The sequence below is a fragment of the Chanodichthys erythropterus genome, chromosome 13, assembly GCF_024489055.1.
Source record: "Chanodichthys erythropterus isolate Z2021 chromosome 13, ASM2448905v1, whole genome shotgun sequence".
Classification (NCBI taxonomy): Eukaryota; Metazoa; Chordata; class Actinopteri; order Cypriniformes; family Xenocyprididae; genus Chanodichthys; species Chanodichthys erythropterus.
This window is the reverse complement of record NC_090233.1, coordinates 17,105,621-17,121,451: the sequence shown is the minus strand read 5'-3', so window position 1 is coordinate 17,121,451 and position 15,831 is coordinate 17,105,621. Positions and strand designations below refer to the sequence as shown.

At 38.2% G+C, this 15,831-nt stretch overlaps 1 protein-coding gene across 1 annotated transcript in view; it reads left to right on the top strand.

Moving 5' to 3' along the window:
• The window catches only part of pappab (pregnancy-associated plasma protein A, pappalysin 1b), a 102,288-nt gene that overhangs the window by 75,170 nt on the left and 11,287 nt on the right, over window positions 1-15,831 (top strand). The window contains exons 17-19 of the mRNA XM_067407521.1: window positions 16-211; window positions 568-715; window positions 2,290-2,405. Coding sequence (XP_067263622.1) covers window positions 16-211; window positions 568-715; window positions 2,290-2,405 — 460 coding nt within the window. The remainder of the gene's footprint in view (window positions 1-15; window positions 212-567; window positions 716-2,289; window positions 2,406-15,831) is intronic.

Here is a 15,831-nt window from a genome sequence, read left to right as displayed (position 1 = left end):
TGTGATGTACCACAGGCGTGCATTTAAGCGGCAGTGTACAGAGGATGGAACCTGGCAGTCGGGTGAGTGTGTGGCAGTCACATGTGATCCACCTCCTCCCATTTTCCACGGTACCTACAAGTGCACAAATGGCTTTCAGTTCAACAGCGACTGCTGGATCGACTGCAACAGGGCTAACCACACGGTGAGACAGCACAGCCGCTGCAAGCAGGTCTGTCGTGTTCTCTCTCTCCTCCTTGTTTTCTCTTTTCTTCCATCGACGTCTCAGTCCATTACTGTCTGCGGCACTTTCCATTCATCATGCTCACCCTATCAATCACTTTTAAGCATTGCAATATTTCTGTGTCGTCCCTTTGGCTGTTCATCAGCAGCATGACTAGTAGACTGACAGATCTTACATGTGCTTTGTTTCATTCGTCAGTATCACAGCTTCTAATACTTGGACAAACAGAACCGTAAGGTCATGCCTATCCTTGGCCTCCACTCTTTCATTAAACCACATGTTTGTTGTGATGGTTAGTGAGTTTGCTTTATGATGATTAATGAAAATGTTGGTCTTTGCTTCAGGGTCCTTCCACCAATATTATCCGATGCAGAAAGGATGGGAACTGGACCGGCTCCTTCCATCTCTGCCCCAACCTGACAGGCCAGTGTCCCCTCCCACAGAATCTCAGCCCAAATATCCATCTCAGCTGCAAGGATGGACACGGCATAGGTCTCTGCCTTTCTACATTTCACTTCTGAGGCCCAAAAGATAGATTGCACACATATATGCACTGCATTCTCAAAATTGCCACAAGTGCCTCTGTAACTACAACAACATGTTTTTAATTGGATTTTGATTGATTTAATATGAATTTTCACACTCTGTACTCTCTGAATCAGAAAATGGTATAGTTAAACCCATCTGTCACATAGTCTAGAAGAGCTGATTTAGCTCAACTTTGACTAAATATGTAGTTAATGTGGTTTGCCTTTTTGGGGCAGTATTGTAACCATTAAAGGTCCCACTCTTCGTGATCCCGTGTTTCGAACTTTAGTTAGTGTGTAATGTTGTTGTTAGAGTATAAAGCTCAAAGTTCAATGCCAAGCGAGATATTTAACAGAAGTCGCCTACATCGAACGGCCAGTTTGGACTACATCCCTCTACTTCCTTCTTTAATGACATCACTAAAACAGTTTTTTGACTAACCTCCGCCCACAGGAATACACAAGAGTTGCGTTTGTAGAGTGTGTTTGTCGCCATGTCGAAACGCTGTTATTTTCAACCCGCAGTCCAATCACCGGGTCTGATTCCGGCTCAAATTGATAGGGTAAAATTAAAGACATGTTTACAATAACACTGAGCGCATGCATCTCCACCATAGACTGTGATCTCCACGTTATGGTAAGAGGCGTGACTTTTCCGGGCACGGTGCGCTCAGAGCTGTCGAATCATAACACAGGAACAGCTGGCACAATCAGAACTCGTTACGTATTTCTGAAGGAGGGACTTCATAGAACAAGGAAGTCATCAGCCCGTTTTTATGACAGTGGAAACAGCGGTATACAGATAAGTAAATTATGTGAAAAATACTGTGTTTTTTTACACGCGAAACATGAACACATGTTATATTGCACACTATAAACACAATCAAAGCTTCAAAAAAACACGAAAAACGGGACCTTTAACATAAACTGCATTCCCATATAGTCAATTTTATCATTCAGGTCAACTACTGTCTTGGGTTTGTAGAGAATTTGAGCAAGTTATTTAAACTGTCCACATGTTTGTAGGTAGCTAAAGCACTGTTAAGAAGTTTGGGGTCATTTGTGATTTTTTTTTTTTTTTTTTTTAAATTAAAACTTTTATACAGCAAGGATGCATTAAAATGATCATTTATAATATTACAAAAGATTTCTATGCATCTCTGTATGTAAAATGCATCACAGTTTCCACAAAAATATTAAGCAGCACAACTGTTTTCAGCATGACTAAAAAAAAAATTAAGCACTGAATCAGCATAGCATATTAGAATGATTTCTGAAGGACGATGTGACGCTGAAGACTGGAATAATGACTGCTGAAAATTCAGCGTTGCCATCACAGAAATAATTACATCTTAATATATATTAAAATGCAAGTCATTTATTTTAATTTGTAATATTTCACAATATTTGTTTTTACTGAACTTTTGATCAAAGACCCCAAACTAAAAACAGTAGTGATCCTGAATCAAATGGGACCATCATTTGAAGAAATTTGAAGGTTTGTTTTGATGAATAACACCTGTTTGTGATGGCCAACAGGAAAGGAGTGTGAGGTGGCCTGCAGAGATGTTAGTAGCAGTGTGGTCCTCTTGCCTAGCAACATGAGCGTTGCAGCTGTGATAAAAGACCACTGGTGGAACCCACCCAAAGTTAAGGTGAGAGCACAGACCATGTAAGATTTGGGTGGGCTCATTTTACTTAACTATTATAAATGTTTTGTCTCCTTAGTTTGATCTCAGATTCCAAACTTTGCCATATTTTTGATGAATATTACACTGAATATGTTTAGTAAATGTTTGAGACCTGGTCATAATACAAGCTGAACCTTCAAACATTTATGTAATTCAGTAACTTTATTTAACACCATGCAGTGCGGTTTAACACGATAATGACGTAACTTCTCAGAAATAATCTACTGTGTGATAGTTCAGTGCAGGGTTGTAACTAATACTAAAAGTAGTCAAAATAAACACCTTAAGATGTGAACACACCAGCGCAGTCGGCAGTCGTTACTTAAAGCTTTGAGATTAATGCTCAGATTGATCATTAACAATAAAAATTGGCATTATAAATTGCTCCATGCTGTTTTAAAATCCAATGCATCATTATGTTTACCTAACTGAAATAGACTGGACCACACACACATGCTCATTCACAGTGGTGACATTTGCCCTTTCCCCTGTGCTTTAGAATGTATGGGGGTATTCCAGAAAGCAGGGCTAACTTATATTATAAACCCTGTGATTTAAACCCTTGACTCTCAGTTGATTAACCTAAATCTTTCTCACTTTATCGGTTATCGGTTTCAAAAACATGGCTGGGAGTAAGTTCAGCCAACTCAGAGCATGTTCATGGTGATCACACAAAGACGTTCTCAACAGAGTGCCAAATCCAGGAGTCACTAAAAAGAAACGTGCCATATTTCTTCTTTCTTCTTCTTCTTTTGTTTGATGGAGATTTAGATTCTTAGTGCATATAGCCACCTACTGGGTGGTTGCACAATATTTTTTTAAATTTTATAATCTTTAAAGGGTTAGTTCACCCAAAAATGAAAATTATGTCATCAATGACTCACCCTCATGTCGTTCCTAACCCGTAAGACCTCCGTTCATCTTCGGAACACAGTTTAAGATATTTTAGATTTAGTCCGAGAGCTTTCTGTCCCTCCATTGAAAATATATGTACAGTATACTGTCCATGTCCAGAAAGGTAATAAAAACATCATCAAAGTAGTCCATGTGACATCAGTGGGTTAGCTAGAAGTTTTTGAAGCATCTAAAATACATTTTGGTCCAAAAATAACAAAAACTACGACTTTATTCAGCATTGTCTTCTCTTCCGGGTCTGTTGTATATATCAGCTTTCACTCCACAGTGACGCTGCTGCTTCTTCTTCTTTCCTGTTTTACGGTGGTTGGCATCCAGCTTATTGGTGCATTACCTCCCGCTTCTGCTCTGGACAGTGACGCTGATGACGTGTTATCTAGTGCGCCGAGCTTCGTTTACAGTCTGAGGGAGACGCACGCTGTATTCAAGCTATTCTACATTGTTTGTATTTTGCCATTGCTATATTTTTTAAAATGGTGCTTAGGTGTGCATGTCGCGGATGTCCTAATCGTGTCACTGTCCAGAGCAGAAGGGGGTGGTAATGCACCAATAAGCTGGATGCCAACGGCCGTAAAAAAGGAAAGAAGAAAATAAGAAGCGTCACTGTGGAGTGAAAGCTGATATATACAACAAACCCGGAAGAAAAGACAATGCTGAATAAAGTCATAGTTTTTGTTATTTTTGGACCAAAATGTATTTTAGATGATTCAAAAACTTCTAACTAACCCACTGATGTCACATGGACTACTTTGATGATGTTTTTATTACCTTTCTGGACATGGACAGTATGCTGTACATACATTTACAATGGAGGGACAGAAAGCTCTCAGACTAAATCTAAAAAACTGTCTTCCGAAGATGAACGGAGGTCTTACGGGTTTGGAATGACATGAGGGTGAGTCATTAATGACATAATTTTCATTTTTGGGTGAACTAACCCTTTGATACCTTTTTTTATTACAGTGAACATTAATTATATTGTTTGTTTGATTCTAAATATATGAGTTAAAAACTGAAGATTAATTAAACTAAAAGATTAATTATTTGCTTTCAAAGAAAATATGGCAGTATAAGTTTATTTTTTTGTTTATCCATTTTGCTTTCCACATTTGTTGTAAGGTGAGATGCATTGCATATATATTTTTTTCATAGAAAAAAACAATATATAGAAAATGTCCCACTGCAAAAAAAAAAAGACTTTTGAATGCAGATCCATCCATTCGTGTGTGTGTGTTTGTGTGTGCGTGTGTGTGTGCGTGTGCGTGTGCGCGTGTGTGCACAAACTCTGTCACACCCACTGGAGCCTCATGAATAGGGAACACATGCACTGAATTCCTTTGTTCCGATTATGTTCAGAGAATGCAATGTTTCCCACAGAATTTTGTGAGACTGTGGTGGACGTCAGTCCCTCTAGGGAGGTCTGGGTGCATGCCACACCAGAAGAAAATTGTGTACATTTTAAAGTTAAATTCATCAATATTGTGCAATTTGAGAGTTCAAAATTAAAGGTAGAGTAAGTAGATTTTGAAAAACACTGTTTGGAAGTTAATCGGGCCAACACCAACAAAAAACAACATCCAATCAGCATTAGGCGTGGCTATAACGGTCGATGAGACAGAACGAGCAAGAGGGAGATTTGAAAAAAAGAAAAAATATTGCACAAGGAGAGATGATGAGACACAATACAAAAGAACTCAAAAGAATATCACTAGAATGAAGGGTTATGACTGGGCAAGATCTTTAGGACCCACGTTAATATTAGAAAAGCTTTCCAGCTCTGGAGAGAGCTAAGCAGGAAGGCCTGAAAACAGAAGGCTGCTTTGATTTCGCTTCACATGTGAGTAGCACTAGGTTTGAGTGTCATGAGCTGATGTGCTGTTGGCGACTAACAACAAACTCTTGTTTGTATTTAGACTCTTGTGTACTTCATTTTTTGTGCTTCCTTGTCGTTCGTTCATCAACTGCACTTTATTTTTCGTGTATTTTGTTGTGCATCAGCTGTGATAAACAGACATCCACTTTCGTATTGCAAGTGTAACAGTGGCCAGATAGTGAGAGCTGTACAGGTAAACCACTGCGCACTGACAACTGCTAGAGAATACAGTGTTTAGCGTCATTGTTAGTGCACTCGCCTCGCCTGCCAGCAGCGATCGGGCCAGGGTTCGAGACCGACTCGGAGCAGGGTGGTTAGGATTGGAGAGTGAGTTTTGGAGGTGGAGCAATGAAGAGAGGGGTGGGTTTGTTTGGGTTGATTTCAAATATCAGCAATGTCCAGCAGCATCTACTTACTGCACCTTTAAGAGCTCCAACCCATGTTCGGTGTTCAAATTGAACAAATAAAAACGTTGGTGAATTGCCTTACACTTTAAAGGACACTTAAGGCCTTTGCACACTGAGTCCGAAATTTTCGCATGCGTTTTTTCGTATTCGCAATCCTAAAAATTCGTCACGCACAGAGACCTTGCACACTGAGTCCGATGCGTATTTATGAATGTGTTGCGAAAAAAATCGCAAAACAAATCGCAAAACAATACAAAATGAAGTCTTCAAGCAGTGAGCACGATTAGTTGTCTAAAAGAAAGAGGAAATATTGGGTCTATCCAATCCCGAGACTGCATAGAGAGAAAGGAGAGTTCCACCTCATCAATGAGCTGCGGGATTATCCCGAGTGATTCAAAGTTTACTTCAGGATGTCAGTGGCTCTGTTTGATGCTTTACTACTGGAACAATCTGTCTTTATATTCGGTGTCTTTGTATTCCTCACGTTGTTTGTCATTCAGTGCTGCTGCTTTGTGCTGTAGACGACGTGGATCAACTTGTCAGATGGCATTCTGGATTTTTGCGTTCGCGTACAGTGGCTCTGAATTGTCTCTCAAAATGCATGCCACGGATGCGAAAAACGCAGAAAATCGAACCTGATCCGAATATTTTTTTGACGGACGAAAGTTTCGGAGGCAGTGAGCAAACGCGATTGACATAACGTGAGGTCGAATTTATTTTTTAACGTGCAAAAGTTTCGCATGCGAATTTCGGACTCAGTGTGCAATGACCTTTAAGCCTCATTTCAGTTGATATAGTGTCTCAGTCTACATTACATTCATTCTGGTGTTTTAAGAAGCCAAACAATTAAAATATAATAATAATAATAATTTTATATTGCTATTCCTATTACTGTAATAGCCGTATATTGTAAAACAAATACACTGTAAAATAAATGAAATGAAATATTTACTAACTATATTATTTTTTACGCTACAGTAGGTAAATTACAATATTTTTGCAAGAGATAAACCCTTGAGCTTTTATTTTGATGGATACTGCAGTTGAGCTTTCATTTATAGTCTAGTTAATGAATGTGAAACACTGGAATAAGTTGCTTTGGCTACTTACTTACCCTAAAAGTTACCTCAGGTTTTGTTACCAAAGGTTGTAGGTTACCTGATTTCTGTTACCTGACCCGCACAACCCGATTTCTTGAATACCCCACAAGAGAGGGACTGGAGGAAGGAGGAAGAAACGAACGATGGAGGTTCTGTTCCAGTGTAAATAATTGTCAGACCCACAAACAAATATCCTTGTACAATAACAGCGTGACCATACGGCTGCATTAATGTGTTTGGACATTGCCAATAGTTGGGCACTTCCTCTCAGGAAGCTTTTGTCACAAAATATGTAGTAGACACAAACAAAAGCTTTAGACAGCAATAATGCGTATTTCCTTTACTTATTTCCTGAGAGCATCGCAGTCTAGACCTGGAGTACTTTAGAAAAAATGAGTATGATGAACAGGCAAACCAAATGCTATTCTCCACACCTCGACCTGTGGTCAGTGATGACCAAAAAATGCTTAACCTTTACCATGACTACTACATGGTGACTGTTTAAACCATTGTCATATTCCAGATGGCTGTGGGTTGTAACATTTGAAAGGGTCTCACCCCTCACCAACACTTGCTCCTCACAGTCCTCAGAGTCTGTAAGACGAGAAAGAAGTGATTTTATCTCAACAGTAAGGTCTTTGCTTTGTGTCCTACTGACAGACGGTGACCGCAAAACAGCTTGTGACTCGTTGAAGCTCATGGAAAGAGTCAAAAGTGTGGTTTATTTTTCTATATCTTTGTGGAAACTAGTGATTTCATACGACAGTATATCAATAGCTGCGGCTAGGGTCACAGAGGCCAGACAGGTCTCAAGGAATATCCATTTCCGTATTTACTATGTCATTCATTTATATATGGACTACTGAATGACATTTTTGGGTGACGTCATGCCCGCTAGTGGTTATGAGGTTGTCTGGATTATTCATTCCATATTTGCATTTCCTCCTCTGTACTATTGTGGATGTTCTTTGGTGTGGTCATGCTTTTCATTCTTTTTCAATGTGGTCTGTGCAATGTGGTTCTTTACTTGATTGTTTAAGCTGTAGTGGAGCTTTAGGAAGCACAAACAAATTTACCGCTTACATCTGAGAGTGCTGCTATAGCTTCCTCCAGGCCTAATCCTAGACATTATAGGTTTTCTTGAGGATAAATCAGCCTTGTAGGGGGATTGACCTGACAAGGTCTTTTGAGTTTGTTCATGGAATTTAATGGAGATCGAATCTGAGCAGTTTATTTCCATCAATTTTAATATTGTTTTATGAGACTTGGAAGAAAATCCTGCTGTATGCTGTCCTCCTAAAGGCCCCGATATACTCATGGTGAAGTTCTTTTTTGTTCTTCAAAAGTTTGATATACCTCAGCACCAGTGTTGGGCACTTTACTTTAAAAAAGTAATTAGTTATAGTTGCTAGTTACTTCTCACAAATAGTAACAGAGTCTGTAACTGAGTTACATCATTATAAAAGTAACTAATTACCAGGGAAAGTAACTATTGCATTACTTTAAAAAAAAAAATTAAATATGTCAAATAACTTGAATGCCCCCATTCATTAAATATAAATCTAAGAATAAATAATTCTTGATCCGACTCGTGACTCATGATCTGCTCTTGCTTATGAAATTTCTCTGTACTGTTATTGAAGAAAATGTAGTTTCATATATATGTTTAAATAGTCCTATGTTATGTTTTAAATTAATTTACTTGATTATGAAAATTGAACAGTATGAGTAAGATGCATCATAAGATGCGCAATAAATCGGGAGTCATGGAGTGGGTCAGTCATGATTTTGACCACTTCATTAAGTTTTGTTTTATAGAAAGCCTCTCTTTAAAGTGAATTTCGTTTTGTAAAAATTGCATCTTAATTTTAATCAATGTTTCATCAACCAATTGCCTGGATTTAATAAAATCGTGCGCTTGAGTGCATAGCCTATAAACGCTCATTATAAGTTTATTCTCTCCAGTATTTAAGAAATTAAATTAATATAAATGTGATTAGTCAACTAATGGCTTAATTGTACAACTACTAGTCGACTAGAAAAACTTATTTCATGTATTTTCGATCCAGCATGTCACATGTTTATCGCAGTAGATAGGATCTTCGAACCAGATAGACACAGCTTACATTTGACTAAAAGGTTTTTGTCTTTATGCTCAACTAAAGTGAAATAATGAGCATATTTCCACTTTGAGAAACTCGTCTTGCTCTCGCCTTGACCCGCCATGACTGTCGCACACACTTAAATAAACGGAAACACGGCCACAGTGCTTCGTGTTACAGTGGTTAGCATCCACCAATCCTACATTGCGTCGCTGCTGTGAACAGGTTAGACTGTAGGCTACACTTCAGCCAAAAATTAATTAATTTAAAAAAGTAACGTACTACGCACCATATATGGTAATGGTAATGGAGTTAATTTATTTTTAAAAGTAATGCATTACAGTATTAGTTACTGTCAAAAGTAACTGCGTTACAGTAGACTTGTGCCGATATTCGGTAATGCGATAAATCGCGATAATGAATATGCACGATATTGTAATCGTCGGCACTTCAGAATACCGTAAATAATAATTTATTACCAATTATTAATTTTTTATAAGGCAATTGAGAATACTTTACCCATTAATCGTATAAAATGCACAACACCTCTGTATTCTGCGTCAAAAGGACACACGCTCAGATGTAAACAATCCCAATGTGCACGAGAAGCACATGGCGGAACCAGTGAAGGAGACGAGCTGAATGAAAGTGCGCGTTCACTCTCTGACAGCAGAGGGCGCTGATGGAACAGCAGTGTGCAGCGGTTACCACGGAAACCGTGCAAACAAAGTAACTGCGCTAGTGAAGTTTTTAAAATGCTTCAAACAGCCATTCATTTTTTTGTAATCTCATTGTTGTTCGTTACAGCACCAAATACTGAATACTTAAAAAAAGACTTAAAAGGATATTTATTTTCAAACCTAAACATTTTTATATTTTAATCTGGACTACAACATGCCCTAATGATTAGAAATGTTCTGATTATTTGTTATTGTTCAGTAAAACTTTGAAAACATACAGCTTCATTAGTTAACATGTTAATTCATTATCACTAAACTGACAATAAAAATACTTATAAAGTATTAATTATTATTAATTAATGTTAATTTCTTAGTTACTATTTAATAACATTACTAAAATCAAAATAACTTATTTAATGGACCTGAGATAAAACTAACAATGATCAGTTGTGTTTCTAAACATTAACAAAAAATAACACTTTCTGTTACAAAAGTAGCTATTGCTCAATCTTAGTTAATGCATTAAATAGAGTAAAGTGTTATCTGTTGTTCTTTATAGCCTTCTTTTGCATTTTAATCTGTTTGAAAATTTCAGTCAGAGTTGTTTTTGTTTTATTACAAAAAGAGTTCTTAAACCTGTTAAACTGACAAAAATGGTTTTGCAACTTATTTTAATATCGTGATAATACCGTATACCATGATAAAAGCTTCATCAATTAATCGCAACATGAAAATTTGATATCGTCACATGCCTACGTTACAGTAACGCGTTACTAGTAACACGTTACTACCCAACACTGCTCAGCACCTGTATGAATACATATGCATTTATATAATATAATATGTATTTAGATGAATATGTTAAAGGGTACATAACACACACAGTTTCTGCGAATCTCATGTTAATCTTGAGTTATAGAGTAGTATAGCATCCTTCTTATCTCTGAAGAGTCTTTAGTTTTATCATATTTATAAAAGCTGTACCAAGTCTTTCCAAAAACAGCCGAGCTCCTAGAGGCATGCCGTGTGAGCAGAACTAAAGAGTGACGAGCATGTGCAGCTTTTGTGCAGCGATCTTCTGCAAGCTATCAATGGTCAGCTAAACAAATGTATTTAAACACACACAATACACCATTGCATTATCCATGGATAACTTTTGAATCACTTTAATGAGTATAGTAAATGATGAATTTATGAATTCACTACATTCGTGTTGTTTATATTATATGCACTTAGGCGCCAATTGCCAACAAAACAGACATTTGATGCAGTTTTACTTAACACCTGCAGTTCCGACTCCTGACCAGGATTATTTTCGCTGTGACCACTCCATCTTTCAGTTTCAAACGATCTGTAAATCCAGCGTAGAACTGTGTTTGTTTATAAAACCATAAGCGCTGATCCTGAGGGCTCGAGCAGCCACGGAAAAGCACGAGATATTCTCCATTCATTTTAACCAATAAAAAAGTGATTGCAACTATCAGACACGACTTTATCCTTATTTGATTATTACTTGTCTTTCGAATACTTGGGTATTGTGTTAAAAGGTGCTCCTCGCATTCTACTTATAGTTATCTACTGGCCTCCAAAATACTCTCCAGCCTTTGTGGAGGACTTTACAGAACTGTTATCAGCAATTTCCTCTGAGTTTGACTGTTTTGCTATCACTGGGGACTTTAACATCCACATAGAAAATGCAGTATCCAATATGGTTAAAGAAATCATAACTGTTTTGAATACTTTTGATCTGACTCAACATGTACATGGACCTACACACAATCGTGGACACACTCTAGATTTAATTATTAGTAAGGGTCTAAACATTTCATCCATTGTCATTAAGGATGTAGCGCTATCTGATCATTTCTGTATTTTCTTTGATTTATTGATCTCTCCGACTATTGAAGCTAGATCTATCTCGGTCAAAAAGCGATGCTTAAATGAGAATACTAGTGCACTGTTTATGAAGGCCATATCTTTAAGACCAAGCATATCTGCACGACTCTGTTGATTTTCTCCTTGATTCTTTTAACTTTAAAGTACAGAATGTTATTGATAACATTGCTCCTGTGAAAGTCAGGAAGAAAAGTGGCAGACAAAAAGCACCATGGAGAAACTCAACAGCAGTGCAAAATATGAAAAGACAATGCAGAAAAGCTGAGTGCATGTGGCGAAAGACAAAACTTGAAATCCATTATAACATCTATAAAGATATTCTTCATGCTTTCAATGTGGAATTAGGCAAAGCTAGACAGACCTTCTTCTCAAATATTATAAACAAAAACTTAAACAACACCCGCACTCTTTTTGCTACTGTAGAGAGACTAACAAACCCCCCAAGTCAGATACCCAGTGAAATGCTCTCAGACAGCAAATGCTGTGAGTTTGCTTCCTTCTTCTCTGAGAAAATTAATAATATCAGAAAGGCGATCAGCACATCCTTGAGCTGCACTGGGGTAAAACAGATCAGATCACAACATCAGAAAGCAGCTATTATGTCTGTTTTCAAAGCAGTTGATGCTAAAATTTTGGAAGAAATAGTACAGCACCTTAAAACATCAACCTGCGCCCTTGACACACTTCCCACATCTTTTTTCAAAAGTTTGTTTAACTGTTTAGAAGCAGATCTCCTAGAAGTGGTAAAGGCCTCACTTCTCTCTGGGACTTTTCCAAAATCCATGAAAACTGCAGTTGTCAAGCCCCTCCTGAAAAAGAGCAATCTGGATAACACCATATTGAGCAACTACAGGCCAATCTCAAATCTTCCTTTCATAGGCAAGATCATTGAAAAAGTTGTTTTCAATCAGCTGAACAAGTTCTTAAGCTTGAATGGATACTTTGACAACTTTCAATCTGGTTTCCGACCGCATCACAGCACAGAGACAGCACTCATAAAGATAATAAATGATATTCGCCTTAACACAGATTCAGGTAAATTATCAGTGCTGGTTCTACTCGACCTCAGTGCTGCGTTTGACACTGTCGATCACAACATTCTTCTTGACAGGCTGGAAAACTGGGTTGGGCTTTCTGGGATGGTCCTTAAATGGTTCAGGTCATACTTAGAAGGGAGAGGTTATTATGTGAGTATCGGTGACCATAAGTCTGAGTGGACATCCATGACATGCGGAGTCCCTAAAGGTTCAATTCTAGCACCCGTCCTGTTCAACCTATATATGCTGCCACTGAGCCAAATAATGAGAAAGAACCAAATTGCATATCACAGCTATGCAGATGACACCCAGATTTACCTAGCCCTATCACCTAACGACTACAGCACCATTGACTCCCTGTGCCAGTGCATTGATGAAATAAAAAATTGGATGTGTCTAAACTTCCTTCAGTTAAACAAAGACAAAACTGAAATCATTGCATTTGGAAACAAAGATGAAGTTCTCAAAGTGAACATGTACCTTCACTCTAGGGGTCAAACAACTAAAAATCAAGTCAGGAATCTTGGTGTGAATTTGGAGTCAGACCTGAGTTTCAGTAGCCATGTAAAGACAATAACTAAATCAGCATATTATCATCTCAAAAATATTGCAAGAATTAGATGCTTTGTCTCCAGTCAAGACTTAGAGAAACTTGTTCATGCTTTCATCACCAGCCGGGTGGATTATTGTAATGGGCTCCTCACTGGTCTTCCCAAAAAGACCATAAGACAGCTGCAGCTCGTACAGAACACTGCCGCCAGGATTCTGAGCAGAAGCCGAAAACATGAACACATCACATCAGTCCTCAGGTCCTTGCACTGGCTTCCAGTTGCATATAGAATTGACTTTAAAGTACTGTTACTTGTTTATAAATGGTCAATGGTCTAGGACCTCAATACATTGCAGATATGCTCATAGAATATAAACCTAACAGATCACTCAGATCATCAGGATCAAGTCATTTAGAAATACCAAAGGTTCACTCAAAGCAGGGAGAGTCTGCTTCTAGCTGTTACGCCAGCCGCAACTGGAACCAGCTTCCAGAAGAGATCAGGTGTGCTCCAACAGTAGCCACATTCAAATCCAGACTCAAAACACATCTTTTCACTGTGCTATGTCCAGACTGTTTGCACTTTATGTTATACGTATTATCTTTTTATTCTTTTAATTCCTTTTACTGTTTTTATTTCATTTTTAGTGTATTTTATATCTTTTATGTATCATCTTGTTATTCTGACTTTTACTGTTATTTCTATTCCTTATGTTCTATTTTTATTATTCTTTTTTATGTAAAGCACTTTGAATTACCATTGTGTATGAAATGTGCTATACAAATAAAATTGCCTTGCCTTGCCTTATTTTGATTTAAGTCGATTTCTATGGTAATTTTAATGACAAATATCGAGAGCGCATCAGTGTAATGTGTGAGCACAAATCTCTCAGCTCAACTTAACACTTTGTTCTTTGGGAAGCAAGGTTATCTTTCCTTCACAACCAAAAACACAATTCTTTGGTGACATTGTTGATTTCATGGTCTAAAAACAAAGTGACATCTTTCTCGAGCAAGTCCTGTACAGGACTTCCGTAAAGCCGAACGAAGTGCATTGATGGGCATGCTCTTGCTCTCTGGCTCTGGTCGATGTGTGCATGTACGCTCTTCCAGGAGAAGGGCCTGTACAAGGAATTCGGCCCTTTATTACATAATTATCCGAAGTTTGTGAGAAATCTGAAGAGTATTTTTGGCACAGACGTTATAACTCCTTTCTTTAAAAATTTTGGCCATGTTTAGCATGAGAATCCAACTCTTTATCAGTGTAAATAAGAATGCATGAAATAGCATTAGGACCCCACATATGTTAATATGTGCTGCTTTCCTTTTAATAAGAAATTAAAGTGATGGAAAAACAACAGTTAAGAAAGCACCTGATCATGGGGATGTGGATATGTTTGCACAAGCTCTGTAATTTGCCACTTCAGTGAAGCTGACACTTTTATTTTTGTAGCATTTTATGCAATAGATTGCTTTAAAGCAAGTAGTTTATAGTATTAGACATGTCAACTTTCCAGCGTGTTAAAAACATTAAAAGTCTGACTTTGACGGACTAAACAGAAGAAATTAACCATAATTTTTTTTCCACGTCGAAGAAGGCAGAGCCCTAGAACACACCTACCTATTGTGTTATCACCATGGACCAATGGTACTTCGAAGGTGTTTACCAGCCGAAGCAAACTTTACTGGAATGTTCACTTTGGCAAGCTATTTCGAACTCCAAATGAACTTAGTTTTGGCCTGCTTTTGTTTGAAATGACATTGTACCAAATTTGCTCTTCGATTTCACTTGAAGTACTGTATATTGGGGTGCATACTAGCTTGAGAGAGCCATCAGGAAATGTTGTGTCTTGACCATATACAACAGAAAACATGAAAGTCCTTAAAAAATGAAAAGCAGTCTCTGATGCATATAGTATAAAACTCTATTTAATAAAAGCCAGGTAGCACTCTGGGCAGCTGGGCCTTTGGAGAAACTATAAAAACAAGCACAAGTTCAGGAGCAGACGGTTTAAATTAGGCCTTGAGTAAACAAGCCGCTTGGGTCCTTGATGTGACATTGAATACTAAGCATGTGTATGTGTGTGTGGATGGCCACAGTTGGCCAGCAGGGCGAACGCCTGCTTTCTTGGAAATGTTCTGTTTATGCTCACCCTTTCCATTCCTCATTGCATCTGGAGTTCCCCCAGACTGCGTCATTTCACCTCTCCAAACATCCTCTCTACCTGTGCTAACCCAGAAGGCTGAGCTGCCGAAGTCTGCCGCCTCCGTTTCTCTCTCCTCAGCAGGGGTGGGAGCTGGGTAGCACTCCTGGAGTTTAATGAGTCCCCTACTTAGCCAAACTCTTAAGACCGTAATCCTTCAAGCCGAGCTCTTTCATTGATTCCGAGCTGATTTAAGCATCACCACCGGAACAGTGGGCTCATAGAGGATTTTATTTGTTTGTGTTCTGTGTGTTAGGCAAAGAAATCTGTCAACAAGAAGAGCAAAGGTTCTCCACATTCAAACTGAAATCCCTGCCAGACTGAAGGCTTATTAGCAATTCTTGCTAAGGATTTGAACAAACCCCTGACCCTGTGTGCTGAATCTTAGTCCGTAACTCATCCTCCGCCGCGTTATAGACATCAAATCATGAGGCTTTTTAAAGGAAGCTGTGCTGTTACTGTTCTAGTAAGCAAACTTAAGTTTTTGGCTTGCTGGATAATAAAACAGTCGGAAAAAATCCAGTAGACGTACAGTACATTAAAATGTAGTGATCAGAATATTACAGAGACTTGGAAGTCTGACTTTTAACCACTCAGAACACCTCGGCAATAGTTTTGTGTAGGCA